At 37.0% G+C, this 20,608-nt stretch overlaps 3 protein-coding genes across 8 annotated transcripts in view; 1 reads left to right on the top strand and 2 right to left on the bottom strand.

The window, feature by feature from the left end:
• LOC108346724 (uncharacterized) overlaps window positions 1-20,608 on the bottom strand; it is a 47,719-nt gene that overhangs the window by 4,266 nt on the left and 22,845 nt on the right. For 2 of the 6 annotated variants that reach the window (XM_052868235.1, XM_052868237.1), the window contains exons 1-3: window positions 15,428-16,685; window positions 14,050-14,626; window positions 13,366-13,688 (exon numbers count right to left, since the gene is read on the bottom strand). In XM_052868235.1, the coding sequence (XP_052724195.1) occupies window positions 13,366-13,688; window positions 14,050-14,626; window positions 15,428-16,615 (2,088 nt within the window). In that variant the 5' untranslated portion in view covers window positions 16,616-16,685. Of the gene's footprint in view, window positions 1-13,365; window positions 13,689-14,049; window positions 14,627-15,427; window positions 16,686-20,608 lie in introns of those variants that run through there. The other 4 variants (XM_052868234.1, XM_052868236.1, XM_052868238.1 and 1 more) reach the window with 3 other exon arrangements.
• Window positions 7,327-8,821, top strand: LOC108346723 (uncharacterized). Its single transcript, XM_052868241.1, has 7 exons — window positions 7,327-7,520; window positions 7,601-7,821; window positions 7,904-8,065; window positions 8,143-8,247; window positions 8,316-8,391; window positions 8,483-8,578; window positions 8,662-8,821. Exons 1-7 carry the CDS (start codon window positions 7,359-7,361, stop codon window positions 8,755-8,757), a joined length of 918 nt encoding a protein of 305 aa, XP_052724201.1. The 5' UTR covers window positions 7,327-7,358; the 3' UTR covers window positions 8,758-8,821.
• Window positions 16,622-18,532, bottom strand: LOC108346721 (disease resistance protein SUMM2-like). Its single transcript, XM_052868240.1, has one exon. It carries the CDS (start codon window positions 18,437-18,439, stop codon window positions 16,622-16,624), a length of 1,818 nt encoding a protein of 605 aa, XP_052724200.1. The 5' UTR covers window positions 18,440-18,532.

Genomic DNA, 20,608 nt, shown 5'->3' with positions numbered 1-20,608 from the left:
TGCAGAAACCAGATTTAACACCATATAATCATCACGCAGGGATTCAATTCAGAAATCGCGCCTCTGGAAGCAACGCGAACTGCATCAACCCTAATCGCACACAGCGGCGGCATGCTTTAGGGATTCTGGTGACGGTGGCGCGATTAAGGGTTTTTGTCCCAGAGTTGCAGGTCTGGTGATGGTGATGGAAGAAGGTTGAAACGCGGTGGCTGGCGCGATGGTGGAGAAGAGGGGTTTCTGTTTCTGGGTCTGTTTGAGTTTCCCTCTTTGCAGGTGATGGTTGCGCGTTCTTCGGTTGACGGCCATGGATGTGCTCATGGCGGAGAAGATGAAGATGGTGGTCGCAGCGTCAATGGAGTTTGGACGAGAACGAAGGCGCTGTGGTGGCGGCTTGCGGGTTCGCGCGTGGTGGCGGCTTGCGGGTTTGCGAGAGGCGAGGTGCGAGGTGCGAGAGGCGAGAGGCGGAGGGTGCGAGAGGCGAGAGGCGAGAGGCGAGAGGGTGAGAATCGCGAGAGTGCGAGGTGCGAGAGGCGAGAGGCGAAGTCTGGTTTTTAAGCTAAGGATACTACCTCGGTTAGATTTAAAACCGGTGTCTAAACCTTTACTTGCATCAGTTATATGCCTCGGTTAGCCTTCTACACGAGGCAGTAACATCTATAGGCATCGGTTCATATATAACCGAGGCATATAACCACTCAATAATTACTGAAATGTCACCGAAATTTTATATGCTTCGGTTTCAGTAGAACCGAGGCATATATAGCGCGTTAAAAAAGCTTTTTTTTACTAGTGTTACAACATGATATAAACTTTGGTATGGATGGTACTATCCCAAATTGTAGGACTTTTATTGTCTTTATTATGCAAACTCAATGTACGAGGTTATACATTGTTAGGAAAGTTCTAAATTTGAGTTTGACAAAGGGGCTAGGGAAGGGTTTCTTACTGGGCAAAACTGTTGGAAATCCAAGTGAGTCTAAGTCTCACATTGGATATTGGATAGAAATGATAAAGTAAAGCACTATATAAAAATGAAAGACTCATTAACCCATTACCTTAAGGTTTTGATTAGAGAGTAATGTCAATCCTTTATATAGTTGGGCTCATATCTCATTGGTGTTTGTTGGTATTGTGTCTCACTAGTAAAAAATCGGGTTTTTACAGCGCACATTATGCCGCGGTTCAACGAAAACCGCAGCATAATGATGCGCGGTGGCAGTTTTGTAAATAAAACGAACATATATGCCGCGGTTCTACTGGGAACCGCGGCATATACCACAGTCAACCATTGCCTTTGACGCCACGTATGAATAAAAAATTTAATAACAGAGTATATGCCGCGGTTCTCTGCACAACCGCGGCATATAACCTGCCAATTTATTGCAGGTGCTGACTGGGTCAGAGAAGTTGAGACGTTCCAGGGGGTATATGCCGCGGTTCTCTGGGGAACCGCGGCATATACCCCCTGGAACGTCTCAACTTCTCTGCCAGTCAGAGAATTTCAGAAGTTACAGGGGGTATATGCCGCGGTTCTCTGGGGAACCGCGGCATATACCCCTGTAACCTCTCAACTTCTCTGCCAGTCAGAGAATTTCAGAAGTTACAGGGGGTATATGCCGCGGGTCTCTGGGGAACCGCGGCATATACCCCCTGTAACTTCTGAAATTCTCTGAAAGGCAGTTGGGGAGACAGTTGTGTTGAACACGTTTCAGGGGTATATGCCGCGGTTCCCCAGAGAACCGCGGCATATTCTCCTATATGAAATTAATTTAATGTTCATTTGAAATATTTCGATGTTTATGCCGCGGTTGCCCGCTGAACCGCGGCATATAGTTTGAATATAATTTCAAAAATGCCATTTCTGATAATTTTTTAAATTAGTATATGCCGCGGTTGGGGGTTAAACCGCGGCATATAACCCTTTTATACCGCGGTTAAGTAGTGAACCGCGGTAGATTCCCCCGTTCAGAGTTAAAAAACAAAACTTGGAACAGTGCATCGTCTTCCTCGCGCGTTCTCTCTGATTTCGCGTTTCTTCTTCCTCCGAACCACCCTTCATCTCAGATTTTGCGTTTTTAACCGTTTAAACTCAAAATTGTTCGGTCATTATTCGTTTTTGACTTTAAAAACGAGTTTTAGCCGTTCAAAATCGTGATTTCCTGGCGTTTTTCACCCTCTCCGCCGCCGCCGCCGTTGTGTTGCGTTTTTCACCCTCTCCGCCGCCGTTCCTCTTCCAGGTATTTATGTCCATTTGCATTTTTAACGTGTTTGCTTCATTAATTTTTGCATAATGCTATAGTTTTGGTAATGTATGAAGTTTCTATAGTTTTGGTATAATTTTTGCTTTAATTTTGATAGTGCATGAAATTGTTATAGTTTTGGTAATGTATGATATGGTTTTTGCTATAGTTTTGGTAATGTGTGTTGTAGTTCTTGTATTATTTATAAACCTTAAAATATTATTTATGTAATATTTAGGAATATGGATCGAAATTGGATTAATTTACCACGTATTAGTGCTGAGTACGAGAGAGGTGTAGAGGAATTTATACAATTTGCGCAACGTAATGAGGGGAGAACTAATGATGAAGTGAAGTTTAGATGTCCTTGTGTGAACTGTTTGAATGAGAGAAAGTTGAACGCAACTCAAATTAGAGAACATCTTATATGTGATGGTTTTCTAAGATGCTATACAACATGGATCTGGCACGGCGAAGAAATGAATTTTCCCACTGACTCTCAAAGTGTAAATGTTACTGATTCCACCATGGAAGAAGATCGACCGGATGAAGACAAATTGGAGGACATGATCCGCGATGTTGGAGCAGAAAATTTTGCCAAAGCTCATGTGTATGAGACGATGTCGACTGATGCAGAAACACCTTTGTATGTCGGTTCAACTAAGTTCACACGTTTGTCAGCGGTGTTAAGGCTCATGAATTTGAAGGCGAGCAATGGATGGACTGATAAGAGTTTTACAGAACTGTTGACGTTGTTGAATGAAATGTTGCCAGATGGAAATACACTGCCCACTCGTAATTATGATGCGAAGAAAATTCTTTGTCCAATGGGTATGGAGTATAAAAGGATACATGCTTGTCCCAATGACTGCATTTTGTATAGGAAAGAGTTTGAATTTTTGACAGAGTGTCCAAAATGTGGCTTATCACGATACAAGTCAAAAAACAATAGTGAAGATAATGGTCAGATAGGAAAAAATGGATCTGCTTTGAAAGTAGTTTGGTACCTTCCAATAGTGCCCAGACTTAAGCGTTTGTTTGCGAATCCCAAAGATGCTAAAAATCTTAGATGGCATGCAGATGAGAGAAAAATTGACGGGCTGCTTCGTCATCCAGCTGATTCAAAGCAATGGAAAAATATTGATCGACAATTCCCCGAATTTGGTAAAGAGTGTAGAAATCTTAGGCTTGCTTTAGCCACTGATGGAATGAACCTATTTGGTAATCTGAGTACCAATCACAGTTGTTGGCCAGTTATATTGATAATTTACAACTTATCTTCTGCATTGTGCATGAAGAGGAAGTACATGATGTTGTCTATGATGATATCTGGTCCAAAGCAGCCTGGAAATGACATAGATGTTTATCTAAGCCCACTAGTTGAAGACTTGAAGGTTTTGTGGGTTGACGGGGTTGAAATATTTGATGCATTCGCTTCAGAGACTTTTATGATGCGTGCAATGTTATTTTGCACCATTAATGACTTTCCTGCTTATGGTAATTTGTCAGGATACAGTGTCAAGGGTCATAAAGCGTGTCCTATATGTGAAGAAAACACTGCAGCTCATCAATTGAAACATGGAAGAAAGACGGTGTATCTGCGTCATCGGAGATTTCTAAAACGTAATCATCCATATCGAAGGTTAAAAAAAGCATTCAATGGAGATCAAGAGAGGGACGAAGCACCAAATCCACTTACTGGCCTTGAAGTTCTTCAAAAAGTTAATAAAATACATCATGTATTTGGGAAAACATCGAAGAAGTCATCTGTAACGACCCCTTGGAAGAAGAAATCAATATTCTTTGATCTTCCATATTGGTCAAAGTTAGATGTTCGACATTGCATAGATGTGATGCATGTAGAAAAGAATGTGTGTGATAGCTTGATTGGTACATTACTCAACATTCAGGGAAAGACAAAAGATGGAGTGAATGCTCGTTTGGATTTGGTTGACATGAATATCCGAGAAGAGTTGGCACCGAAGGAGATTGGTAAACGTACTTATTTGCCCCCTGCATGTTACACAATGTCTAGACAAGAGAAGATAAGTTTTTGTGTATGTTTAAAGAGTATCAAAGTACCACAAGGATACTCTTCAAATATGAAGAGTTTAGTGTCAATGCAGGACTTAAAGCTTGTTGGCATGAAGTCTCACGATTGTCACGTCTTAATGCAACAGTTGTTACCGGTGGCTATTCGTGGAATTTTGCCCAAAAATGTTAGGCACACCATAAACAGGTTGTGTTCATTTTTCTCGTCAATATGTAGTAAAGCCATCGATCCTACAAAGTTAGATGAACTTCAAGGCCAGATTGTTATCATCTTGTGTCAACTAGAGATGTTTTTCCCTCCATCTTTTTTTGACATCATGGTACATTTACTTGTTCATTTGGTTAGAGAAATCAAGTTGTGCGGACCGGTATACTTAAGATGGATGTATCCTATTGAGCGTTATATGAAGATTTTGAAAGGGTACGTTAAAAATCCATATCATCCTGAAGGTTCGATGATTGAAAGGTATATTGCTGAAGAAAGTATCGAGTTTTGTTCAGATTACATGACATCAACGAATCCAATAGGAGTTCCTCGCACAGCATGGTTGAATAAATTTTCTACAAGTAAAAGCATCCGAGGTGTCAATGTGGTGACAAAAGATCGCGAAGAATTGTTGCAAGCGCATCTTTATATATTGAACAACACAGATGAGGTGATCCCTTTTTTGGAAGCACACAAAGCCATTGTTAAGAATAAAAATCCAAGACAATCAGAGAAATGGCAATTGATGGAGCATAACAAAACATTTATGTCTTGGTTCAAATCTGAAATTGACAAAGAGCCACATTCTTCTGAAACTTTATTGTGGCTTGCAAATGGTTTGAAGTTTGATGTCGTGTGTTGTACAGGTTATGAAGTCAATAATTGCACATTCTATACGAAGACTTTGGATGATAAAAGCACAGTACAAAATAGTGGAGTCAGTTTAGAAGCTGAGTCACTTCAATTTTCCACATCAAAAGATCAATCTCCTGTAGTTGGATCAATGAGATATTATGGTATAATAGAAGAGATATGGGAGGTTGATTACACCAAGTTTTCCGTTCCATTGTTCAAGTGTAAGTGGTTTGACAATAAGAGTGGTGTGAAAATAGATGACTCGGGTATGACACTGGTTGATTTTCGCAAGGTGGGTTATCGAGACGAACCGTTTATCATGGTACATCAACCATCTCAAGTTTTTTATGTCAAAGATCCTTCGTCTGACCATTGGTATGTTGCTCTTCAAGGCAAAAAACAAATTGAAGTTAACGAAGACAATCTAATTAATATTGATATTGCTGACAACCATTCATTTCAAACTACAACAAAGTTGGATGACCAATCTGTAGTTGACGATGATGTACATGCAATTCGGTCAGATCATGATGAGGGAATATATATATGATGAATCCATATCTTTATGTATGAATTTTCAATTTCTGTACTATTACATGTTTTGTTAATTTATATGATATTACATAAGTCTTGAAAGAAAATTTAATGTTGTTATTTATTTTGACAGATATATGGCTGATCATCCACATTCTTCAGGGGATGAGGCTCCCCCACCCAGATCCACTAGAGGACCCACTAGGATGAAACAACTATTAATCAGGAAAAATAGTGGTGAAAGAACTCCGGTGAATGTGAATGTCACCACGGGTGTGGCAACTGGCCCCCATGCAGATGACTTCCGATCATACCTTGGAGTAGTGGCACGTAATAAGATTAGCATTCTCATTCCATCTTTTGATCATGTGTCCGAGGGTGATCGGAACATTATTTGGCAAGATATATTGGTAAGTTAGTTAATAGCATTTGAATTATAATTTGTTTATATTGATAATTTTGTACTAATACAACTTTATTATGTTTTTTTCAGATGACATTTGACATTCCAAATGTCCCAACACTTAGAAATAAGTGTTTGTCAACTGTTGCAGAAAATTTCAGAAACTTTAAAAGCAAGTTGACATCAAGGTACATCTTTGGACACCTTAAACATAAAACTCCATGTAATGCATATAAGTCCATTGATGAGGAGACTTGGCGGGTTTTTAAAGAGAGTCGGATGTCAGAGGAATGGCAGGTTAGTGTAGTTCATATTATTCAATTCCTCATTAACAAATATATATCATATGAACTCATTAATTAATGTGTATGTGACAGGCAATTAGAAGCAAAGCACAAGGAACAAGTGCTAAGAACAAAAACCCCCACCTATTATCTCGTGGTGGGTATAGGAAGCTTGAGGAGAAAATCCTCAAGCAAAAGGCAGATGCTATACCACCATCTCAGAGTGGTAGCCCTCCTCAGCCTCCTTCTCCACCGTCTAGACATGAGAAATGGAAGTTGGCCCGTATGCGACCATCGGGCACCTACTCTTCCGACACTGCACGAGAGATTTCTGAAAAAATTGTAAGTTATCACTGTTCCTAAAATAATGAATATTGTCATTATACATACTACATTAAACTATTTAAAGAATAATGGTGTTTTGTAATGTTACAGGACGCCTTGGTTGAGCAGAGCTCCCAAGGCCAATTCACTCCAGAGGGTCGCCAGGATATTCTTGCTGCTGCAATTGGACGACCTGAGCACCCTGGACGTGTACGTGCTGCAGGTCCTGGAGTAGGCATTACGGATTATTTTGGGAGCTCTTCTCGTCAGCCTTCATATTCGTACAGCGATACACAAAGGATGACAGAAGAGATCACAAAAAAGGTCCGACAAGACCTTATGCAGGAGATCAGGGCCGAGGTGAGGGCTGAATTCCAGATGCTCTACCAGGAGCAGTTTCAGAGCATGCGCCCGATGCAGTCTCCTATAGAGGAACATGTGGTCCCTCCCCCTCCCACAGGTAAACTTAATAAACATTTATGTGCAATTATTTCTATCTCTTGTATAATCTAACATTTACTCTGACAGGGAGAAGCGGCAAAGGAAGTTGTTCCGCATCAGCCATCCCAGAGGATGACATGGACGATGGTAGTCCATGTCTGCTATACATTTTAGAAGAAGATGAGATGATGCTGGTAGCTCGTGGAACAGAGTTTAGGTCAGCGACTGTATGTCATGGTATGCAACTATTAGAGGATGAGGTGAAGGTATCAGTGGATGAAATGATCATGCCAGATGCCTCGGTTCCACTGTCCACGGAAGAGATTTTCACTGTGGAACAAGCATATAAGTCGTTTATCACTTGGCCTAAATTTTTGGTTAAACCAGTTTCTGACCCCTCGGTATGAAATTCTTCTTTACACTTCTCAATTTTAAAGGTTTTTGATGTCAAAACTTATCTTATCTTTTCATGTAACAACAGACGCAGGAACAACAGAAGATTCCTCTATCTGAGGATGACCCTCTTTCTTCATTGCATCTACTTGCTGACATCCTTGATGATAAGCCTTTGGAGGTTCAGTATGATGCTAATGTATTTGGGCATGGCTCTGAGGTCCCAATATACCTTAATAGCCAAGATGTCCGTGAGCTTGCGTCGGGAACACAAGAGTTGAATATTTCAATTATTCAACTATGGACGATGTAAGTCTATGACCAATTATTTATATATAAAATTGATTTATATATCAAGTATCCTTATATCAAAGTTAATTTTTGATTTCAGGTATATGTCTGGGGTCACTAATAAGTTGGGGCGTTCTGATGATTATGGATTCATTGATCCCCAAGACATTCATGAATCAAATGATTTTGATCATATCAACACGAGAATGATAAGCAGTTTTCGAAGGGGCAAGAAAATATACTTTTTGCCTTATATATCCGGGTAAGTGAACTTTGTTAACATAATAATGTTCCATATGTGATTTTAATATTTAATAGTTACGTTATTATGAATTTCAGGCGCCATTGGCAACTTCTTGTTATGTCTGTGCAAGACAACTATGCTTTGTGGTTCTGCTCATTGCACAGGCCTCCTCCCACACAACTCAGACAAGCAATTGATTGGTAAGAACCTCAATGTTTGGACTTTCTTTGTTATATAACTGAATGCTAAAACATTTTTTTATATACAGTTCTATTCCAGCAAGTATGATGATGGACGGGAGATCAATTGTTAAGAGTAGAAAGATTGCTTGGATTTCTCTCAAGGTTTGACATATGCTAAAGTCATACTTTGTTATAATTGTTTTATAACAAATGTTATTCACTAACTATTATCAACTGTGATGATATATTGTAGTGTAACAGACAAAATGGGTCATATGAGTGTGGATACTATGTAATGTATTGGATGACCCATATTGTTCGTTCTCACATCACAAGAAGCTGGGAAACGGTAATATTTAACTTTAACAAATTTTGATTTTTTAACAAATGTTGAATTCATATACACTAATTAAAATGAATTGTCTTTTGCAGAGATTCAAGACTACTACACCAGTTCCTGAGAAGTCACTACTATTCATTAGGAACGCTGCTGCGAAGTATATAGTTAGATTATACAATAGCTCTTAGATTTAGATTTAAACAATGCATTTGATTAGATAGAATTTTCTTAGACTCTCTACTTTATTTGATGTTGAAATACATTTGAACATGTGTTTGATATGTTGAAATTGAATTTCTGTAAATGTTTTTATATGCAGGTCTGTTTTTGTGGTAGTGGATATCACAAAAACAGACCTGCTATTTTAAAAAACTGCAGGGGAATATGCCGCGGTTCTAACCACAACCGCGGCATATAAGGGGAATATGCCGCGGTTCTAACCACAACCGCGGCATATAGTGCTTCTTTTTTTTTTTAAAAAACGAGACATATGGCCGCGGTTTTGACACTAACCGCGGCATACTCGTCGGCCTATATGCCGCGGTTGAACCGCGGCATATAGTGCATTTTTTAATTTTTTTTTTAATTTTTTTTTAAAAAAAAATGAATTTAGGCAGCGGTTCCCTAGACAACCGCGGCATATTCCTCAGCCTATATACCGCGGTTAGAACCGCGGCATAAAGTGTCTGACTTACTATCGCGGCTGAATATGCCGCGGTTCATGAACCGCGACGTATAGTGAAAATCAACCGCGGTAAAAGCCCCTCGCTGCACTAGTGTCTCTCTGGTGAACCTCCTCCTCGATAGACCCAACAGAGACAACCTCTGGTTGCGCGAGTTGGGTTTTCTAGCTTTGAGTCATCTTAGGAAATTTTGGATTCTTACTTCATTAATCGTTGAATCAAACTAAAATTTTGATAGGTGGTGCTAGACATATGAATATTTAGTTTGACCATTGATATCTTGGATTAGAGGTTTGTGGTTACAATAATGTTTTTCATCATTTCGATATACTTATTATGCAAATGAAATGGAAAATAAATTATGCATTGTAAATGTTTAGATTGTATTAAATTATATGTGGTAAGATTGGTTGAAAGTGGGAAACATATGTATGGCATTGTGTGTTATATTTGTTGGGTTATTGGGTTCCCTTCCTATGTAGAGAATATGCCCAAATAATGTGAACCTTTATGTTTCACTAGGTTAAATAATGATGGGTCAAATTAGTAGAAGGTTATAGTATAAAAAACAATTTCAGTGTTCTTATGACAGGAACCTTATATGTGATATGGTGTAATCTATTGACAGTGCCCTTATAATGAAATAAGGGCCACTACAAGTGCACAATTTCCATTGAATCTAACCTCATTGCATGATATCTAAATAATTAAGTCTAGAAGAGTGTTTTGATGTGTGGTATATAGTTTTACATCTATTTGAAATGTATTGAGGTATGATATGATATGATTATATGATATGATTATTGAGGTATGATGTTTCTTTTATAAATTAATTTATCCTTTTTTTTTCAATAATGATCATCTTAACGATAAGAAAATGAAAATGCACTTCTAGAAACACCTTTAGATAATAAGAATCCAACTCTCCGATTATATAGAAAATAGTAATTTTTGTAATGTATAGTTTTGTGATAGAACAGAACATAGTAGTTTGAGATGTATATATTGTGAGAAATGAAGTCCCACATTGGTGGGAACTTGTAAAGGGGTATGGCTTGGTGGCTATAAAAGAAACCCCTTGCCCCCTTTGTTATACATCCCATTCTCTCCTTTGTTCTCTCCTTTCTTATATTCTCATAATTTTGAGAAGTTCTTTAGTGAAAGAGAGAGGTGCTGTAAATTTCTTCCACAAGTATAAAATTTCCTTTTTTGTCTATTATCAGTATTTTATCTTCTCTATTTTAGTTGTGTGTGCTTGTGCTGTATGACTCATACCCAACAGTGGTATCAGAGCCGATGGTGTGTGTTGGTGACCAAGGCTCAGACGAGGGTAATGATCCCTATATCGAAAGTCTTCTTGGCAAAGGGTTCTAGAAAAGCGAGACCCGTTAAGATGAACGGCGGTGTAGAGGAGAAATGAGAAAGTAGAGTGAAAGTGCTGCCTGGGAACTTCATGGTGCTTTACTTCACGGTCTACCTGTGTTGTTCCAATAGAGAATACTATTCATAGTGAGAAGAAGTGAATAAGCCGGTTCTTAAAAACAATGACAACAAAATACGAGATAGAGAGGTTCAATGACAACAATTTTGCGTTGTGGAAATTGAAGATGAAGGCAATTTTGAGAAAGGACAATTGCATAGCTGCAATTGAAGGAAAACCCGCAGAAATGACGGAGCATAAGTGGAAAGAAATTGACAACAATGCCATCGCGAATTTGCACCTATCAATGGCAGATTCAATGTTATCCAGTGTGGCGGAAAAAGAAACAACAAGGGAGATTTGGGATGCCCTCATAAAATTATATGAGGTGAAGTCTCTCCACACAAGAATATTCTTGAAGAGGAAACTCTACACTCTCTGGATGAGTGAGTCCACAATGGTGACGGACCACATCAACCATCTGAACACTTTGTTTGCCCAACTATCAGCGGTTGATTTCAACATAGTTGAAAATGAACTCGCGAAGCTTCTACTGCAGAGTTTACCCAACTTGTATGATCAACTCATCATGAATATTACGAATAATAATATTAAAGGTTTTTTACACTTTGAGGATGTTTCCAGAGCAATTCTTGAAGAAGAATCCAGGCGAAGGAACAAAGAAGACATTTTGGAAAATTCAAAGAAAACACAAGCTTTGGTGATGATGAAAGGAAAATCAATGAAATATGGGTTTAATGGGAGTCAGTTCCATGATATATCTCAAAGTAAGAAGCATCTCAAATGCTACAATTGTGGTAAGAGGGGGCATGTCAAGAAAGAATGTTGGCACGAGAAGAATGGAATAAAGAACTCTGAGGCATCAACCTCACAAGGTTGTATGGCAAATACCTCAGAGGATGAAGATATTCTGTGAGAAAGAAGGGAGATCTGGTAAGTCATAAAAGCTCAGAAGATCATGACATATGCTTATGGGAGATACGTTGCAAAAGGCTAATGCAATGGTTACATCGACAAGTCAAGAAGAAGCAGTGTTGACGTGACATCCTACTTGGACAAATGTCAAAGTGAAGTTTGCAAGGCAGAACGTAATCTGTACCCGGGCTTAAACATAGATCAGGGTTTACTAGTTTGACTACTAGAAAAGAAAACACAAGAAGACTTGGTTCATTCTGATGTAAGGAAATCACCGGAGTTATTCCTAGGAGAAGCAAAGTTTATTCCAGGAGTTTGAGTGTATTACATCAAGAGGAAGTCAAATGTGTTGTTACCAGTTCAAGAAAACCAAAGCACGAGCTTGAAACTGGGGAAAGAATTAAGTGCTTGGGCTATGCTAACAATGTGAAAGGGTATTGCCTGTGAGTTCCACCACTCACAAGGTTATTGTTAAGCAGGAATAAAATGATGCTCCAACTAGAAGGCTTTGAAGAACAAGAAAACTTGGTTTGCAGGTTGAACAAATCTCTATACGGTTTAAAGCAGGCGCCAAGGTGTTAGTATAAGAGATTTGATTCCTTTATCATTAGCCTCGGATACAAGTGAAGGCACAATTGGCTAGGGAATTTGATATTAAAGGACTTGGAACCGGTAAACAAGATTTTAGGGATGCAAATTCACCAAGACAGAAAAAGATAGGAAGATTTGGCTTTCTCAGAAGTAAAACTTACTGAAAGTCTTGCGGCGCTTCAACATGCAAGAGTGGAAGCCAGTTTTACCCCATCTCCTATCAATTATCCTCAAGTATGAGTCCTAGCAGTGAAGCGGAGAGGATGAAGAAGTCTCGAGTACCGTATGCATCGGTGGTTGACAGCCTTATAATTGCTATGATGCGTACAAGACCAGACATTGCACAAGCAGTGGGAGTGATTAGTAGGTTCGTGGCAGGTTTAGGTGGAGAGCATTGAAATATTGATCAGGTGTTGCATTGTGTTTCGGAGAATCAGAATTAGGTGTCAAAGGTTAAAGGTTATTGGCATATTTACGTTAATTCGATTCTACTTAAGTTTATCAGAAGAACAAGGAACACGAAGGCAAAGATGGTGTGAAGATTTGATTAGTTTCATCAAAATCTTCAAGTGGGAGATTGTGAGAAATGAAGTCCCACATTGGTGGGAACTTGTAAAGGGGTATGGCTTGGTGGCTATAAAAGAAACCCCTTGCCCCCTTTGTTATACATCTCATTCTCTCCTTTGTTCTCTCCTTTCTTGTATTCTCATAATTTTGAGAAGTTCTTTAGTGAAAGAGAGAGGTGCTGTAAATTTCTTCCAATAGTATAAAATTTCCTTTTTTGTCTATTATCAGTATTTTCTCTTCTCTATTTTAGTTGTGCGTGCTTGTACTGTATGACTGATACCCAACATATATGTTATGTTAATACAATTATACTTTATAGGATAACAATAGTAATATACTATTATACTATTAGTTATGAAAATGTTTTATTTTATTAGCCATAAAAATGAGATGTTACGAGTATTTTTTTTTAAGTTGTTAAAAATACTGCTTTTGTTTCCTATTATGATTTACCCATTATGTGTGTAGCGTAATGGTATTTACACTATTGGAATAAAAATTTATGCGAGAAGTATCATTTTCTTAGTGTGTCATGTTGTTGGTTTATCAGATACGATTTTGTATGTTAATTGCTCATTGAACTAAAACAAGAAACTTACTGGTGAATGTGTTTTATCTAGAGGAAAATCTGTTGGTGATATTGGCATTGATGAAGCTTTTCCAACAACAATTAGTTGTTCTTCCTCTACTCTTTCTTTGCTTTGTTTCACTACATCCTCACGTTGTTTGTTGTCTTCATCAATCTTGGCAAGAGTAGATTGGTTTGCATTGTTCTGTGATGAAGTTAACTCACTCCCTCTGCATGATGCTGCTTCAACTCCAGAGTCTTCTCTCCTTGGATTCTCATTGCCAATCTCTTCGGGTTTAAGATTATCAAGAGCTCCACTTATTTGCTCATGGAGATCCCGATTTTTGAAATATTCTACAGAAAAGATAGTAACACCCTATTCAAAAAGTACTAACAAGAATAAAATAAAATGTGTGCGCTTAAGAATCATAATTTTAAAGTTAAATTCTAAACATATATATATATATATATATATATATATATATATATGTTATCTTTTAAATAAAAAATAGTTTAAATTCTTGCATTAATTAGTTATATTTCTACAATATTTAGATCGTTTGTAGTTAATGACTATACTAACAACATTTTAGACCTTTTACATATTTTTTTAAATAATTATAATAATGATTTTTTATTATTCCAAGCTTGTGCTATCTTTAGTAAAACTAATGAAAAACCAATGCGTAATGTGTAAAAAAATCGCATATAGTACCTGTCAAAGAATATGAAAAATGTTTGAGATCTTGAGGGAATGAAGAGATGTACGGTTTTGGACAATTCCTCACCAAACCATGTTTTACGGTAAGAAATTCAATCTTCTGGCGAAGGCTTGGAAGTTCAACAAAGCCTGCAGTTTTCAGATTTGGAATCTCAACCTTTTCATCACTGTTTCCCTCGAATACTTCCTCTAGCATACTTGCTTCCATGATTAACAGAGCTTCTAACATGGGTACCATTTTGGAAGTTGAAACGGGAAAGATGCATTTCAATTTGTTGCATTCTCTTATGATAAGTGCTTTCAGCCTTGGGAAAAATGGCTTTCTCTGATTCTTTGCATCCTCATCAATTATCTGTTTTAATTCATTGCATCTATAGATGTTAAGTGCCCCTAAATATGGTAAGCATTCCAGCATAGAAGCACAAAATAGTACTTCAACTTTTTCACAACTCTCAATACGTAACACAGTAACGTTTTGTAGAGTGAAAAGAATCTTGGATGTATCATTCAAATTTTTCAGTTCCACACTCATATTTTGTGCAATCACATCATTTGCATTGGGCTCATTTACCTGCAAGTGCAAGTGTTCACCATAGTCAGAAAATGCCTCATGCTCCCACCCAAACTATACAATAAATCTCTCTTTTCTCTTAACACATTCCTCCAATAACAAGATTCAGAAGTCAACTTAATTACTAATAAACATGCGAAAAAAATATAATGGCCTCATCCTTTTCGATCGTATATATATGCATCTTCAAAAATTGAATTATTATCTTATTAGTTTTTTAATGATGCTTCAGACAAGAGAAAAGAGAAAACACATGTGGCATTTTACGAATGAATATTTTATATTTTTGGTAAAATACTACGTAATTATACAATATCGTGCTTTAAATTTATCTCATTTTCAAACAACTGACGTCATTGTTAAATAATTTTATTCTGAAAGAATAAAGAATTTAGTTTTATTACATGTTAACTGTTTACATGAATAATAAAAATTGTGTTTGACACATGTAACAATGTATTACGAATAACTTACCTGCGTTAATTAAATAACTAAATGTTTAATTCCTCCCCAGAATGTTTTATAAATAAAATATTCAATTTTTCAAATTTCAGCCATTAGCTATCTATTGTTGCGTATCAAAAGTTTAATAATATCATGTTTAGGAAATTTATTTCTAAAAGAGTGTTTTCAATTTTAAACACAAATAAAATATTAACATAATGTTAACCTAATTGAGATGAGATGAGATTGTTATATGATTAGTCATAATTATATAAAAATGTTAAACCTTTATGTTCAGATAAAATATAAGCATAAAAAATACAACACATGTAAGATAAAGAGGAGTTAGAAGCTTACCATTGAGAGAGAAGAGTCTTGCAATTGATCCTTGGAATCGAAAGGAATTTTGGTAGTTCTCCCTTTGTTTTTATATTTATGGATCCAATGTAAAACCTTATATGTTATGGACTTTGATTCTATTTGTCCTTTGCTCTCATCTTTGGAAGTTGACTTCTTCACTAATGAACACAAGGACTCATCACATTTTTGAAAAATGTCCACAAAATTAGGCAAGTTCCATAGATAAACATCTTTTATTATGACGTCTTTTAATTCTTGATGTAAATCTTCCTCTTCATGCTCATGTTGGTATCGGCCAAATAAGTATTTTAGCCCATCACAGTCGCCTATACTAGTATCTTCAAGTTTTGGAATTTTTTGAGTCACCGGAAGTACAAATTGTAACAGGTGACACTCGGAGACATGAAGAGTGGTTAAATTTGGAAATATTGAAATAGTACTTTTGTTATTATTATGAGTATCAACTATTTCTTCTCCAGAATCTTTCCATTTGTTTTCATCTCTTATTATACTTTTCAATTGTTCACAACTACCTATCCGCAATGTCTCCAACGACGATAGGCTTTGTGTCGTCGACAACTCAAAAAGAGATGTCAACATTGGACAATGCAAGATACACAAGCATCTAAGTTTGCAGAGGGAGATCTTGCATATTTCTTTCAAATTTTTCATTCTTTCAAGTCTAAGCATAACCAACCCGGATAAGGCACTTTGCACAAGAGAATCATTATTGTCAATTAGGCATGTGAGTTGTGAATTATCTGCCAATTCAATCTCCATTAGATTACTCGTAGATTCATCTTCAGGAAAAATAATATCAGGTATGAGATTTTTCCATACTCCTAGAGGTCCACTTAATCTAAGAATTTCTGCTTTTTGAACTAGATTCTTCAATGTCTCCTGAGAAAAAATTTTCATAGCGTTATCCACATGCAGGGAATTCCTTAAAAACCATTCAGGGTAAACATATTTCCCGAAGCTATGTTCCACTATACAAAACCTTTGATAGTTAGGAAGCTGTAGATGGCAATCTTTAAAAAATTTTTTGGTTAATAAATGCAACTCTTCCAATGAAGAACAACTTCTAATCACTTCAAATACATTGCTCCTTTCAAAATGACAATAATGCAACTTCAATAATTTAAGATTCACCAGTTTTCCAATCTCCCTAGGCAATTCATCCATCCTACATCAAACCAACTCGAGAGTCTCAAGGGCCTGTAGGTTTCCAATAATCGAGATGTTACCTAATTTGAATCTTTTGAGGTATAAAGATTTGATATTGGTCAACCTTTGAATTGACTGAGGCAATGATAAACTTGGTCTAGGTACAAAGCTATTTGATAAAATCAAAACTTGAAGCCCTGGTTTGTTTTCAAAGAATGAATTTGGGACCTCCACATGATGATGTGTCTTCATGTAGACAATAAGAATAACAAGTTTAGATCCATCAAACTTGGAGGAAAATAAATTTTTTATTTTTCCTTCACATAATAAATATTTAATATCCTTCCCCTTTTCAACCTTTGTCATTTCATTCTTCTTAGATGTATTCACTGCCACATTCTCCTCGTTAGCTATCCACAAAGCCATTTCACGAACCAAGTCATGCATTTTTACTCTTTCATATTTACAATTCAAAAGTAAACATGAATCTATGAGTTTATTTTTTGCTACAATAACTTTCTTACGACATTCGTCGTAACTGTCATCGTCATCAATTTTGTCAATGAGAGTTGCTCCTTTAGCAAGTCTGACTAAAAGTTCTTCAGATATTTCTTCATCTTCTCGAAACAAAGAACATAAAAGGAACAATTTCTTAGCTGTTTCATCCTTCATATTGTCATAACTATACTTTAGACATGTATAAACTTTTTTCCGACTTTCATCTTCATTATCATTTACGTGCATGGACTTTTGTAAGGATGTTAAGGCTACATCCCATTCTTCCAGAGGTCGTGGACCCTTTAAACTACGAGCAATAAAAGCAATTGCAATTGGCAATCCTTTACACTCTTTCGAAATTTTGCGACCTCTATCAAGAATACTTTTAGAGGAATTATCACTTAAACCAGCATACTTTTGGAACAATATCCATCCCTCTTTCTCAGGTAAGATATGAAGTTCAATTGTCTTGTCACAGTCCATTTGTTGGCATATCTTCATATTGCGGGTTGTTACAAGAATTCTACAATTGTTATGGTTGCCCTTAAATGGAATACCTATTTCTTCAAAATTGATATCTCCCCACACATCATCTAGAATCAGAAGAATTTTTTCACCATTGGTTAATCTATCCTTCAACTTTTTAGGCCTCTCTGATTCGGTACAATCCTTCAATAACAGTCCTAATGGTCCTGCAATATCATCTTGAATCTCTTTTATATCAGGGGTATTAGATATTGTAGTATCAATTACTTGATTAAAACATTTTGACTTCTTAAGCTCCTTACCCACCTCTATTGCTAATGTTGTTTTTCCTGTGCCCCCCATCCCCTGCAATCCAATCATATAGTTGTTGTCATCTTTCAAGGCATTAAAAAGTTCTTCAAATTTCAACTTTCTACTTTCCAATGAAATGTAGTTTTGAGAAGAGTGATATTCAATGTCAAGAACATCACGAGTGATTCCAACATTTTCAAAGTTGCATTCAACAAGTCTTCTAATCTCCTTTGTCTTACTTTCCAATTCCTTCCCCCTACTATATTGCCATTTGTAGTTAGGACACCATCCAAAGAAACATGTCACTTTCTTTTTGGTGTTTTCTTCAATAAGTTCTTTAGTTTGCTTTTGCCAAAGTGTGAAGTCTTCTCGTATATTATCACCTCTTCTAGTTGCCAGTCTAGCAGACTCTTCCCATGTTTTCTTTTTTGCTTTCAAATTTTCCCTTTCCTTTTCAAAGTTATCAGTAATGCATGTGAAGCAACAAATATAACGTGATCGTTCTACTGTTGCATTAATCAATTTCTCCAGATTTGACTTTGCCAAATCAGATACAATGCTCACCATCTAAATCAAATTAATTACAAGAAATTTAATTTATAATAAAATCATATTTTTTCAATAAATTAAAGAAAAACTATAATACATTTTCATTATCGACAAAAGTGAAATATTTATAACCCTAACAAATATAATGTATAAATCCATTTAATGAATTCATGTAATGCTATTAGTTAATTCATATTAGTACCACTGTATGAATCTAGCATACTTTCTTCATTGATTCCTTTAGTACCAATTGGAATCTTGCAAACGGTAACATTCGAAATGTGCAATATAACTCGTGCATAACATAATTATGATGAGGAGCTCAACATTGTAAATCTCGAAAGAGGCAAGGAGGTTAAGGTCGACATAAGACTACTCAACATTGAAGATGTTGGTGGTTTTCGACATGGTAAGGACGGGGAAAACCTTTGTAGATAAGAGAGGTTGGTGACTTGCTATCTCAATGATGGCGAATGGAACTTCTAGTAGGAATAAATAACCCACAAAATGTGGAGGAGGATAGTGTTGGGTATCAGTCATGCACAAACAACAAAAATAGAGATGAGAAAATACTGATAATAGACAAAAAAGGAAATTTTATACTAGTAGAAGAAATTTACAGCACCTCCCTCTTTCACTAAAGAACTTCTCAAAATTATGAGAATACAAGAAAGGAGAGAATGGGATGAGGAAAAGGAAACCTTAACCTCTCTTTTATAACCAAAGGAGGAAGTCCCGTACAATGTTTTACTAGATGTGGGACTTCTTTCCTTCACAATCTCCCACTTGAAGATTTTGATTAAACTAATCAAATCTTCACACCATCTTTGCCTTCGAGTTGCTTGTTCTTCTGATAAACTTCAGTAGAATCGAATTTAACGTAAATATACCAATAACCTTTGACACGTAATTCTGATTCTCCGAAACGCAATGCAACACCTGATCAATATTTTACTGCTCTCCACCTAAACCTACCACAGACATACTAACCACTCACACTGCTTGTGCAATGTCAGGTCTTGTACGCATCATAGCAATTATAAGGTTGTCCACCACCGATGCATACGGTACTCGAGACTTCTCCATCCTCTCTGCTTCACTGCTAGGACTCATACTTGAGGATAATTGATAGGAGATGGGGTAAAACTGGCTTCCACTCTTGCATGTTGAAGCGCCGCAAGACTTTCAGTAAGTTTTACTTCTGAGAAAGCCAAATCTTCTTATCTTTTTTTCTGTCTCGATGAATTTGCATCCCTAAAATCTTGTTTACCGGTTCCAAGTCCTTTAATATCAAACTCCCTAGCCAATTGTGCCTTCAGTTCTTGGATTAGAGCTTTGTTGGGGCCTACCACCAACATGTCATCCAAATACAACAACAAAATGATAAATCATTATCCTCAAACCTCTTGTAATATGTACAATGGTCTGAACTTAGTTTGTTGTATCCGAGGCTAATGATAAAGGAATCAAATCTCTTATACCAACACCTTGGCGTCTGCTTTAAACCGTATAGAGATTTCTTCAACCAGTAAACCAAGTTTTCTTGTTCTTCAAAGCCTTCTGGTTGGAGCATCATTTCATTCCTGCTTAACAATAACCTTGTGAGCGGTGGAACTCACAAAGGCAATACCCCTTCACATTGTTAGCATAGCCCAAGCACTTAATTCTTTCCCCAGTTTCAAGCTCTACTCGTGCTTTGGTTTCCTTGAACTGGTAATAACAACACATTTGACTTCCTCTTGATGTAATACACCCACAAACTCCTGGAATAAACTTTGCTCCTCCTAGGAATAACTCTGGTGATTCCCTTACATCAGAATGAACCAAGTCTTCTTGTGTTTTCTTTTCTGGTAGTCAAACTTGCAAACTTCGATCTATGTTGTTGGCTTATCACACAGTGCTCACATAAAGGTAAAACAACCTTCTTAAGCCCGAGTACAGATTATGTTCCGCCTTCACTTTGACATATGTCCAAGTACGATGTCACGTCAACATTGTTTCTTCTTGACTTGTCAATGCAACGATTGCATTAGCTTTCTATAATGTATCTCCCATAAGCACATGTCATGATCTTCTGAGCTTTTATGACTTACCAGATCTCCCCTCTTTCTCACAAAATATCTTCATCCGTATTTGCCATACAACCTTGTGAGGTTGATGCATCAGAATTCTTTCTTCCACTATTCT

The sequence above is a fragment of the Vigna angularis genome, chromosome 9, assembly GCF_016808095.1.
Source record: "Vigna angularis cultivar LongXiaoDou No.4 chromosome 9, ASM1680809v1, whole genome shotgun sequence".
In the NCBI taxonomy this organism is placed as follows: domain Eukaryota; kingdom Viridiplantae; phylum Streptophyta; class Magnoliopsida; order Fabales; family Fabaceae; genus Vigna; species Vigna angularis.
This window is presented reverse-complemented; position numbering and strand designations above follow the sequence as displayed.